At 43.6% G+C, this 12,716-nt stretch overlaps 1 protein-coding gene across 6 annotated transcripts in view; it reads right to left on the reverse strand.

Moving 5' to 3' along the window:
- NYAP2 (neuronal tyrosine-phosphorylated phosphoinositide-3-kinase adaptor 2) overlaps window positions 1-12,716 on the reverse strand; it is a 136,888-nt gene that overhangs the window by 49,431 nt on the left and 74,741 nt on the right. For all 6 annotated transcript variants that reach the window (XM_035334246.1, XM_035334244.1, XM_035334245.1 and 3 more), the window contains one exon: window positions 5,690-6,787. In XM_035334246.1, the coding sequence (XP_035190137.1) occupies window positions 5,690-6,787 (1,098 nt within the window). The remainder of the gene's footprint in view (window positions 1-5,689; window positions 6,788-12,716) is intronic.

Genomic DNA, 12,716 nt, shown 5'->3' on the forward strand with positions numbered 1-12,716 from the left:
TGGCTCAAAAGTACAGCATCATTCCCGAATAACTCCAGGTATGCAGTGTTATTTCTGTTACACTGTCGCTGTCTCAGACTGAACAGAACATTCAGACTGCCTGCTGTCTGGCTATAAAGGGCTGAAGGATTAGGATGACAACCCTCTATATAAAACCACAGAAAATACATTAACCTAGAGGTTAGGCATTATTTCAGCATCTGAATTTCAGTGTCTGATTCCGACTCTCAGCTATGCGGTGGCTGAGGAATAGCGGCATGCAATGGAATAGCTCCAACACTCTCTATGGCCAGTCTTGGAGGCAAGCCCTACCCCTTCAGAATACCAGAGGCTGAGAGTGTACCCAAATTTTTAGAAAGTTCAATGGCATCAAGTCCACCTTCCTTAAGTCAGCATTTTTCATTCTAACTTCATTAGGAATACATAAACTGAAGTCCTGCCCCACGTCCCTCATCCTGTGTTTAATGCACAGAGGTGGAGGTTAAGCAACCAGACGAACCCCGTGAGGAGGATTTGCACCTGACTCATTTCCCAAACTCTTTTTCCAACATCCTGTTCTACCTAACGGGGACCCCAAAGCTATTTTCAAGCTCTCTGGAAAATACTAGCACAAAAATAAATAAATAAATTTAAAAGTGCATTTAAAATGTTTCCACTAATACTCCACAAATTCTTCGTGGCAGGGCCTCAGCTGTCTGCAATTGGAATGAGCTCCTTTTTAACACATTGAACCATTTTTCCTCTCAGCCCTCCACTATTTGTCAAATTATAATACAATATTTCAGATTCCTAACACAGTGGGCACCAGCCAAGAACAGGAAATCTTAATAATCATCCCAATTTACAATCACTTGAACTGAATTTTCAAAGTAGCACGTTCACAAATTTCCTCCCCGTTTGTGACTAAAAGCTGAAGAGGGAAACTCCCCCTAGGCAAAACCCAGAAGGTACAAAGCCCGCAGAGCAGCAAACTGCCCCGCATCGTGTGTGCCGACCTCATGCATCGTGCACAGGCTCAGAGCACGCTAGATAGGTGACTATTAGGTGCAGTTCATTAGGAGGAACATTCGCAAATTTGCTCAAATCGGGCAGGAAGGTCCCAGGAAGTCAGAAGGAAAGCGGAGCCTTAACAAACGGAAGCAACCAGTACACAAACAAAAAGGTTTGGTCAGCCGTGGCGAAGGTTTACAGGGCCATTTTGCCCAGAAAAACAAACAAACAACAACAACAACAAAAATGAGTGCAGCTCAGATACACAGCAACAACTTCTGTGCTTTGCTTTCCAGTAGGTAGGTGTGCCCGTATGTGAACGAGGTCAGGTCGGTATTTTCTCCAGCAAACTGAAACCCTGTTCCCACCTTTCCTGCCTGCCTCGCTCCCTAATTCCAGCTTTCTGAAGGGCATGTGTAACACAGTGAACATGCTACAAGGAAAGGCAACTCGGTGTTCAGCACAGCTGGATACAGCAGCCATACACATGCCTTCCAAACGCATTAGGAAAGCCCACCGTGTATCCCAAGGGCAGCAGCTGGCACTCTTTAAACAGTTTCCTCTAACCTCTGAGACTGACATTATGCTTTATGGGGCTCTGCCAGCTTTAGGGCATGCTACCATGTAACCTCACACAGTAACTGATAATTAATAACATCTATCTTTTCTATTCTTTCACATTTTTTTGTGCTTGACATCTTTCTTCAGTTTTCTGTAGGGTTCTCTCCATCCTTCTGCCTTTCTTTGCGATCTTCCCTATTTTCATTTCTGATTTCCCCTTACAATTTATTTTCCTTTGTTCTTCTCTCTCCACCTTCCTAATTGTGTCTTAATGTATATTTAAGAAGCTAACAGCACACGAGAGAACTTTTATGGGAACACAGCGCAGTAAGCGAGCTGCCTGTAAAATCTAGATGTGCACATCACAACAGCCTGAGGATGCCGAGCGCGTTTGGCAACTCGGCTGGGGCTTCACCAGAAACTCGTATCTTCAGAAAATGTGGCCCTGAGGTGACAATTCATATCACCGATGTACCCCAATCTCCCACTATTGTAATTCCAGTGAACTCGACAATAATAAAATGGAAGAGGGGGGTGGAGGGAGGGATGCCAGAAGAACAAAGAAAATAATACAGAAGAGGGGATAAGGGCAGCTTTCCATGACTGGGAATAGGGTTTGTGCAGTTCCCCTCCCCAGAAAGAAACACATTCAAAAATGCCACAAAATCAAAGCCAGGGAATAAATTCTGAGTCTAGACTCAGGTGCAAAATTTCCACAAAGTCAGTTGCAGCAATAACAATAAAGATGAGAGCGAATTTTCTCCGTAACTGCCGCAATATTTTCCAAATACACTCACCTGAATATAAAATTTAGTATTGTGCTATTTTTTTGGACTAGCATATGGCAGTGAGAGCTTCAGACAACTCACAGAGGGCTGAGTCTTAGAGGATTCAATGAGAAAGTTACTTGAGATGTGCTCAGAATAATTTCATGTTTTAGAAGCACATATTCTTAGTTTCTTAGCACAATTTCATAAAGCCACATAACTCTGCTCTTCTGTGTTTTTCTCTTTTTTCCCCCTTTTTTAATTATCCTCTGGATTCTGGAAATCTTTCTTTATGTGGAGACCAAATTACACTAAAGTGAGAAATATAAAAATGTGGCAGTCCCAGTTAGTCCCATGCTATGCATTTGCTCTCTCGTAGTTTAAAAAACTAATCCAGAACTGAATGAGTGCCTTAAGCTCCCAGCGTGATTTACAGGCGCAAGATTTCTTTAACACATCTTACGATTAGTCCAGTCTGCCCGTGGTATCACTACATATCATCATGGTGAGTAAATGCTGTAGTCTGAGCACGTTCTACTTTAAAATCCCACAGTTTAGATTTTTTATTTATTTATTTTTTTTTTTATGGTGGATCATTTCAACGCAAAATTGCAGGACATGAAATGCTAGCCTGTGTATGTTTTCTGTGCATCCTAAAAGGACTTCTGTAATATCTGAGTGCAAACCTGGTTCTTCCTCAGTGCAGTAATCCCATAGGATTAAGGCATACTGTAAATACCAGACGAATTACAATCGGATTAGGTGGGCAGTCAGTTCATTTACTCAACACAGCTGCACTCCAGAGTCTTTTCACCACTGGCATCCATTTACAAAATGAATGTTTTGTCCTTGAAGTAAAGGAAAAAGGTTTCCATTTCATGACTCTTGTATTACCATTCATGACCAATGATGAGCACATTTCTACTTCCTAAAGAGGAAGCACAATGCTTCTTGAGAGGCCAGTAAGAAAAGCTGCTCTTGGTACAGATCTGCAGGGCAAGATTTATTTTCAAGTTATCACCGAGATGTCCTTTGATAGTCTGTATTCAATTTCAGTCAAGTGGAATATAGAGATCTTTTTGGAGTTAGGTATGGGACAGAAGCACATGCATTGCCTGAAATTTCCCTGGACCTGCCACACTCACTGCAGGTATTTCCACAGGTTCCTAACCTAGTACTTCTGCCAACATCACTAAGCATAAAACCATCATATTTGTGAGGCTCAACACTAGCTTAGGCGTAGCATGATGTTTAGAGAGGACTTCTGGTCACTGCTCAGTAGGCAGAATGTTTAATACCATCCAGTCTTGTCTGCATTTTGCCAAACTCTCTCTACCACTTCACTACAATTATTTATAAATGTCACTGCACATCCCTCGTAACTGTTCCCAATTGCAAAAATCACCTTACCTTTTAGGCATAGTTTTGCTTCCACCCAACATACAAATCTGGTGTTATTGTATTTTTATTACTGTAATCACTTCATAAAACCCTACTGAATCACGGAGCTGCGGCTCATATAACAATATTTATGATTGCAGGCTGTATACAAAGTCTTACAGCCACACAAGGAGAGTTGCTGCCCTGACTCATATTCTCAGTATCCTGCTCACTCTCAGTATCCATTCCCACCTCCACCTTCTGATTTCAATCATTATTCCTGATTTGCGGAGACACAAGAATAAAACTGCCGGGGCTGAGGCAGAGGAGCCCATGACTGAGGAGGAAGGCTTTGTACGCCAGCCCAAACCACTGCCACCGAGCTGCTCCATACTTACCTGTTTGCACGGACTCGCTCAGCAGCTGAGGACGGCGCTGATGGGCAGCCCAGTTGAGCTGGTGGTGATCACGGACACTCAGGAACCAAGTGAGCTGCTTACCAAGGAGAGGTGTCAGAGGGACACCAGTGCAGCACCTGGTACCGCAGGCACCTTGTGATCAACCACTGCTCACCCGAGCTCTGGCACAACCAGCACTAGGCAGAGCAAGGTGACCTGGCAACACCAGCCTAGCTTTCTGTGACTGTGAAGCAGATGTGAAAGGCAGATGCAAGCTGCCCATGAAAACCTGGATGGGGAGTTCTTGTGAGCTCCCGGAGTGTGCCCCAAAGCAGCGTGAGCTAAGGAGTTCAGCCGTGACCACTCCGCTATCAGTAAGGTAACAGAGCAGCATAAGGACAACTGGAAAGGCAGTGGAAAATTCACCTTTTCTGCAGCAATGCACTAGCCTGGGAACCAGGATACCTTCTTTTAACAGCCACCACAGTTTGTCACATGGCACTTTATACATTACAGCTACCAAATAGGTATAACACTAGCACAAACAGAAAACTGGCCGTTCTCCAAAAAGAGCTTTCCTTTTAGGCAGGCAGCAAGACTTCGAATTCATAAACTGATTTTATGGAAGTCAGAGGAGAAAGTGTACTGAGCACACTTTGCTCTCTGACAGAAGGTGTTATGGCTAACGTTCACGGCAAGACATTGCCTTTGGCACCACTGAGCAGGAACATTTCTTTGCACCAGAAACACTGGTGCCAGGTTTTGCTTTCCCTCACACCTCTGACTCCTGCTGGTTTCACTGAGAGTTTCTGTATTTCACTAACTCAGAAGGCGTGCTTTGTGTAATCCCGAATGCACACGGGACAATGATTTTACGATACAGTATATTCAAAGTTAATATTGGCTTAAGGTTTTCCTGCACAACTTCCTCCTGTACTTCTCTCTGTGTGCGGTTAATGTGTTTCAGGTCATGTTGGTTTTGAGATTGATCCACACAGTATGGCCTCACAAGCAGTCACACTGCCGCAGCATGATACTCCACACTACCACAAGAGATACTCCATGGCACGGCACAGAAGCCGTCAGCAGGAAGGAGGGGACTGGCTTAAGCTGGTACTTCTGGTTTCCACCATACACGTTGTGACCATGGGCAAAGTTAAGGGCGGTAAATCGATCTCTGCCAAAAAACAACTACAGTCTGGTTATTTCACTGCAGACCTCTTGGACTATCGCTGCATCTTAGCATCCGTTGCGAAATTAAGGATGTGAGATGCTGGAGGACCCTAACTCACATGAGACCAATATGACTGTGGAAAAGTTAATGAAACTGACTCCTTTCCAAGACTGAGCCATGAATTGTACTCCTGCCTGACAGGCTTCTGTAGTAAGGTATACACGCTTAGAAATCTTAAATTATAACCATATGAAAACTAATTTTAACAATAATTACTTTTCTTCTAGATAAATATATATATATATACAGAATTCAGACTCTTGAGGGATTTGCTTTTTGCAAATGTTTGATTTAGTAAAATACGGTGGAAGCTGTTACTCTGTGAGGAAGAATGAGGAAAAAATATATCAAGAACTCACTTTCTGCAGGTTCCTTAGATCTTCTGCCACTGGAGGACTTCCTCAGGAGACTTCGTCCTGAGGTGAAGAGGCTGGTTAGTTCCTCCAGAGGACTGGTAGGTGTCCGAGAACGGGAACCACTCTGAGATGACGACCCATATGTACTGACCGAGACATTTACCATCTTTCCTCCCTCTTGCAATGTATTTCTGGCTGTAGAATGAGGCACTGATGGAGAGCTTCTTGAGAGACTTCCTGAATGTACAGAGTCATAAGGTGGAGGTCTTTTGAGGCTTAAAGGGGTAAGAGACCTACCCATACTGACAGGAGAGGGTGAGGCAGAGTGACTTTTAGGATAACCATGTGGAGACTGTGTTCTGTATAAGGTAGAAGGATGAGGAGGTGAGGAGGTGTGCCCAGGAGTGCTAGTTCCATGAGATACTGTCTGCTCTTTCTCCAGTTTTTGATGGCCTGCTGTATGAGGTGGCAATGAAGATGGAGAAGCTCCAGCTTGTTGTTTGATGTAAGACACATTTTCTAAAACGGGAAGCTTTGTGACCTCTAGCGGAGTTAGAGGAGACTCGTCAGAATTTGGGGAACACTGCACTGGTGCTGGCGGGAACACCAGCAGTGGAGGTCTGTGAGAAAGCAGATTTGGAAATGGTGGGGGTATATCACAAAGCAAGCCCTTGGGAGTAGATGGCACTGAAGACTTGGTGAAATCTAGGTCAGGCACTGTGGGAGTAGCACACTGAGAAGAACAAGTGTGATGGTCATATTCACATTGACATTTTGAATCTTGGCCTACGTCATCAAATATAGGGTATTTCATCTCCTCATAGACTGCTTCACTTTGGTCATCCTCATCTTTTTTGAAGTCTCTGAGTATATTCCCAACCATTTCGATATATACAGGCTCTTCTTCCTCTGTGTCTGGGGCAGGACTGCTGACCTGTGACAAGGAGGCATCCCTAGTGAGTGGTGTCTTCATAGGGCCATGCTTTTTGATATAAGTTTCATCAAAAGATGTGCTTAGCTGAGTGTTTGGATTTCGTTTCGGTTTAGGAGGTGGAATCTTCTTTGTATATTCATCACTGTGAGGTCTTGGTTTGGCTGACACTGAAAACAGAACAAAATACAAATTCATCAGAAATATTTAACAACCTTTGTCAAACGTAGGATGTGTGTTACAGCATCATAATTCTGGAATGGATTTACCGGGACCAGCTTGTTGCGGGTTCTCTCTAGTATTACATCGGTAGAACACTAGAAAAATAGCATCCTATTAAAAAACACTCCTAATCTTTCCCAAGGAGGTTGTGACTCTCCAACATTCAGTAGCTAGTGAGCACTTCCCTTCCTCTAAGACAACTGCTCTCTACCTAACTCTTTGGACAGGGAACTTTCCATTTTAAAATATTATGCTTTTGAAATACCACTGTAGGATTAAAATAAAATAAAATAAAATAAAATAAAAAGTTGCCAAAGACATAAAACTAAGTTTCCAAATTAACTCCTTATGGCTGCAAGAGAACAGTTAAGATCCTGCACTCACACTGGAATGACAATGATGGAACTCTGCAGTAACACAGTGATGAATCAAGACTCTTTTATTTGTAGTAACTTTTTGTTGGGATAATCCTAATCATTTATCTGGATTCCATCCTATGGCTTCATAAGACTTCAGTGAAGTCAGGAGGAGCAAAATCCCTCACAGATTCAGATAGTTCCGAAACAGGTTGTATCTAGGAATGAGATCATTTTATCTGTGAAATTACAAATCAAAATAGAGTACCAAAATTAATTTGAAATGAAAGGGTTTCTTAAAAAACCATCCTGATGAATTAAAGACAAAAGAAACTCATTTTGTTCTCTCTCAAAGATTTTTTAATAAAATATCTCATTAAATGTTGGGGTTAATAAAATATCTCATTAAAAGCTTGGCTGAAGTCAGTTTTTCTCCTATGTGGACTCAACAAACTAATTCAGAAATTAAATTTACCACGTATACTAAAACTAATTAGTATTCCAGAGGGTAAACAGTTCTTGCAATGAAAGCCTTGATACCTCTTTTGTATGTTTCTCAGTTTTCAAAAAATCCTAAACTACAGGCCAGCTTAGAATGGCAGCTTTCTCTCTTACCAAACAGTATGGCTCCTTGCAATTCGCTGCTACGCATCTGTTGCTGCAAACTCAGCATTCAGAGAATTTCCAGATACCACTTGCTGACCCATCAGTCAACACCTAGAGAATATCTGTTGTTAAACCAACCAGGCAGCGCTCATGGAGTTAAAAATCCTCTTTTGGAAACAGCCTCAGTTGTGCTCCTACAGCCAGCAGCTCTGCTAGCTGCTAGGCAGCACTTTGAGGTCTGCTAAGACACCGGCTGCGGGTGGGAGGTGCCTGCACAACAGCATTTCATGATGTGCTTTGGTCAGTGTCAGAGGAGGTTTCTAATACCACGTTACTGCTTTGTCACTCTTCTGCTTTGATCTGCTAAATAACTCCTCTGCACTTCTTAGAAGGCATAGCGATAGAGGCAGGTGTTAAACAAGATTCTAGCTTTGTTTAGGAATAAGGGACTTGAATGTGGGTGTGTACACATATATGATGCAACAAGACCACTCTTCTTCAATGCATTTGTGTAAGTTGAACATATAACTAAGAAAAAGAAATGTAGTCACAATTTAAAAAAAAAAAAAAAAAAAGGAAAAAAAAAAACCACACACACACAAAGAATGATATTATGCTTTCATGACGGTTCCAATTAATGTGTTCCACTTTGCAGCAGGCTAGGGACATGCAAAAGCTGCTACAGATAAGTGCACTTGGTAGCTTGATAGTTTTTCACTATGTGGATATATCCTAATGCACTTTAAATTTGTCTTTTTAATTAACCCAAATTAATTTTCTTGAATGTCTTAGGATAGACTTTGGGGAATGAGATGTAGGCTACAGGAATCATTTGGGCTTTGCAGAAAGTATTCCTCCTCGTGTATTTGACAATACTATCAGATTTTTCTTGCTCTGCTCCAGCTAAATCACCATTCCCTTCCTATTTAGTATGTTATTTGTATATTACATTCATGCAAGTTCTACTGACACAAACTTGATCTCAGTCCTCTCTCCACACCTCTGTTAAACTCATTTGCATCCCTGGCAAGCACAATGTTCGTCAGATTGGCGTGATTAAAATGAGGAGGCTGTCAATGAGACTGGCACAAACTGCCCGAGCATTTCTGAACATTTTGCCCAGGACCTGAACTCTGCTTTACACCAGCTCAAGGATTACAGACATCGCTGCATTGGGAAAATGTGTGTTTTGTACAGAGGGGCTCCCTGCAGGCTTCAGTTCCCTATGCACCGTAATTGTTTCCTGCTCCTCTGCCCTCCGTAGACCCCTGTTCCCTGTTCTGTCTTCTACATCTCTTATGCCGCTGGTGTCACACAGAGTGCCATCACAGACATATCCCCGCTCTTCCATCTTTTATCTGGAGAGATGGTGATGGACAATGTAAACAAAAAGACACTCGTGCTGGAGGTGATTCAGTGTCAGACATTATGCTAGCATTAGCTGACACTAATACCAGTGTCAACTGGTGCTTTCACTTAAAAATGGATAAAAGTGGTTAAGAGCACTGTGTTTTCCAACAAATTGCTAGAAATAGCATATTTTGCCTCTTTTTGTCTTCTGTTTTCACAATTTTTTCCAAGCTGATGAGGTTTTGCCACGTGGGCTAGACCTCTCCCGAAGCGGTGGGGTTTGCATATACAACAGCCAGCCATTATTACATTACAGACAAGGAATTGAGAAATGTCAAGGAAAAATGAGTGACATTCTGCCACTTAGTCTTGTGAAGTATTTTTGCATGGGTTGAAATTAAGTGCCGCACTGACACACACAGCATTTTCGTCTGCCATCGCGTGATATGTAGCATTAGCCTAAAATATCTTGGTGGCATTATCAACAAATAGGTCAAATGACCCGGTCCTGCTGGATGAACCGCAGGATAAAACATGACAAGGTGAAAGATTTGCTTTCCTCTTTCTATTCAAAGCATTTTTCCTCTGCCATAGTTTATTTTATTAAAGCATCTATTGCCAGTGTGTGGAGATCTTTTTCTCTCCTTAATAAAGAGGACTATTAAAACCAAAATGCAAAACTGAGTTCTCTAAATACTTTACAAACCTTGTAAAGGTACAGAGTTACCTCCTATATCCTACTCAGAGTGGAAACTTTAGGTCCTGAAAGACTTCCTAGAGAAAATACCTTAGCAAAGAAATCTTTTTATCATGATTGGGAACAAAGGAGCTGCTCAACACCTACTCAGACCTCCCGTCAGCTGCAATGGGGCATTCAGGAGATAAACTGGGTTAGCTTCAAGAAGGCTACAATGCAAGACACTTACTATGTTTAATGAACTAAGGTTCTACTCCAAAATACAGCTCCATAGCAAGGGCTGCTCTATGGCACACGTGGTTATGGAGTACCTGCTCCCAAACTCCTGCTCTTTCCCTGAATGACGGAGGAAAAATAGGAATCCTGTAACTGAACAGAGCGGTGCAAAGCTAGCGAAAGGAGCAGGGCGTATTTGCACAGATCCTGTGTTACCGACATTTGGCAGGGATAAATGTGCATGAATGCAGAAGGCCTGGCAAGAGCCCATAGCCAATGAGGGGAGATTATTTGGCAATCTCCTGAGAGGAGCAGGCAAGATTGCTTTGAGTACTTGACATTTATCAGGCAGAAAAAGCATTCGGTGCCTGCTGGGAACATAAACTCCTATGAAAATCAAACCATGCTGACATATTGGTGATACACACACTGCAGTGGCGTCTGCTCTAAACACGGAGTAATGAAGTGCTTTTCAGTATGGATTTCCATGTCCCCAGTTCATCTGTCCCCAGAAACCTGCCCTGAGGCTCAGCCACCAGCACCTCAGAGCACACGGGGCCCGATCCAAAGCTAAAAGGAAGAAATGGAAGTTCCTGTGGACTTTTGGTGGGCTTTGATCCGGGCCGTGCTTCCTCAAGGCGCTGCTCTGACAGCCACCACTGCCACTGACGTCCAAGGAAACGGCTGAGACTGCAACTCCTCCGCTCCAGGGACTGTCCATCTGTCTTCTGCAGCGTGCTGTGCATTGCTCTGATCTGGGGGATGCTGAGGCATGGAAAAATATTACAGCTGGTCTGTACCCAGAGTTCTCCTTTCTGGAGGACAGTGAGAATCTGTCACAGCTTTTTCAACCAGAAATAAACTTGTTCTTTGTTAATTCTCCACAGGTGAGAAGTCCCAATTAATCATGACACTGAGTTTCAAACCGATGTTCACTTTTTTTTTAATACTATAATCCCACAGAGGAAGTGTATGAAGATAACTCAAGGCAGTGACACATTTGTAACAAATAGCCGTGAAAACAGAGAAAAAGTAAAGCATTTTGCTTCCTTCCCCAACAGCTCAGAAGGCAGGACTTTACGGCACAGTCACCTCACTCCCCACAGTCCTGCCTTTTTTGCCCTCCCTCCTTGGGTTTGGTGGAAATGCACTGTTTGATAGCACTTTTTTGGAAGTGCACTGTTTGATGTTTGACTCCCTGTATAAATTCCACCTCAAAGGTGTACACACACCAAGACAGACAAGTCTGGTTAATGTTTGCGACCCTTATAATACCATTTTTAACTACCAAGCTGCGAACTGTTGAGACTGGCTTGAGACCGCTCTTGCATTCAGACCGCTGAGCGGGCTCAGGAGGGGAGAGGCCCCCGCCGCCACCGCGCCGCATCTCCATGCCTAGGGCATCTCCATGCCTAGGGCACTCCAGAGGGAGAGCTTCTTCCTGCGAAACAAACATTGTTACTCCAAATATCAAATCTTGGCCAAAACCAAGCAATTTTCCGAAAGGTAAAAAAGTATGCCTGGAATTTTTTTCTTGATTTCTTGATCTACTTGTAAACAGAGAATGAAACTGAAATTCATTAAGAGAGCGCGCTTGGGGTCAGCACAACCTGCAGAAAGCAAGAAGCGGCTCACAGCCGTGGGTTCCCCAAGTCCTCCGCTGCAGCTGGGATGGGGAAGCAGAGGGCACGGAGCTGGCATGCTCAGCTGCAGGCTGGCAGAGCCACACATTTTCACATGTTCAGTTTCTCCTGAATTGGGCATTTTTCCAGATCTCTCCTCCCAGAACAAAAGTTTGTGGATTTTCCTTTTCGTCTCCAAACAGGGCAGTGCCCTTCCCGCCCCCTTTCCTCTCCACAAATCCCACATCTCCTCCATGAACCAGCCCCAGGGATCCCCTCGGCGAGATTCTCTGGTTTTCAGTCAGCTCCATTTTTCTCCCCACCAGGGTAAGTCATAGAGGAAGATGAAGGCAGGGACAATTTCTCCCCCTGCCAGGTGCCAGCTCCGTAAACTAGCCATGCAAAACTGCCTGCCAAAGCCCCTGTGGGCATTTTCATCACAGAGCACCGAACAGATACGCTGCCAGGGCTGCGAGGAAGCAGCGCAGAGCTGGGGTGCGAGGAGGAGGACGGCTCGGCAGCTCTGCCACTACCCTGGCTGCAGGAGCTCGGGGGTGCTGTGCTGAGGGCCCTATTTTTCGGCTACCTGCATGGCCAAACTACCACAGCTGAAAAACCGGAGGCAACACAAGCCTTGCAAATAAAACTGAACTTCACCGAGTTTACACTTCCTGGGCAGCCACTGCCTGTATTTAATAGCTTTCTACTACCTAGCAGTTATCCACCTCTAATAAACTGCAAAGAAAACCAAACACACAGGCAGGAATAACTTCAGTTCTGATCTGGAAGCAAGCAGCACAGTGCTTAAAATAGCCTTATGGAAGCCCTACCGAATAAGCAGAATATGACATTTTTGAAATGAGATATTTGTAGCGCAAAGGTTACGCATGGCTTTCAGACATGCCCAGATGATCTGTCTTTCACAGTTAATTTTGGAAATACAGAATGCTGCTTGGCATCCTACCCTCTTGGAGTATTCTTTTTTTTCTTTTTAAGGAGAGAGAGAAATATGAAAATGTTAGCGCTTTTT

Source organism: Oxyura jamaicensis, chromosome 9 (assembly GCF_011077185.1).
Source record: "Oxyura jamaicensis isolate SHBP4307 breed ruddy duck chromosome 9, BPBGC_Ojam_1.0, whole genome shotgun sequence".
Lineage (NCBI taxonomy): Eukaryota > Metazoa > Chordata > Aves > Anseriformes > Anatidae > Oxyura > Oxyura jamaicensis.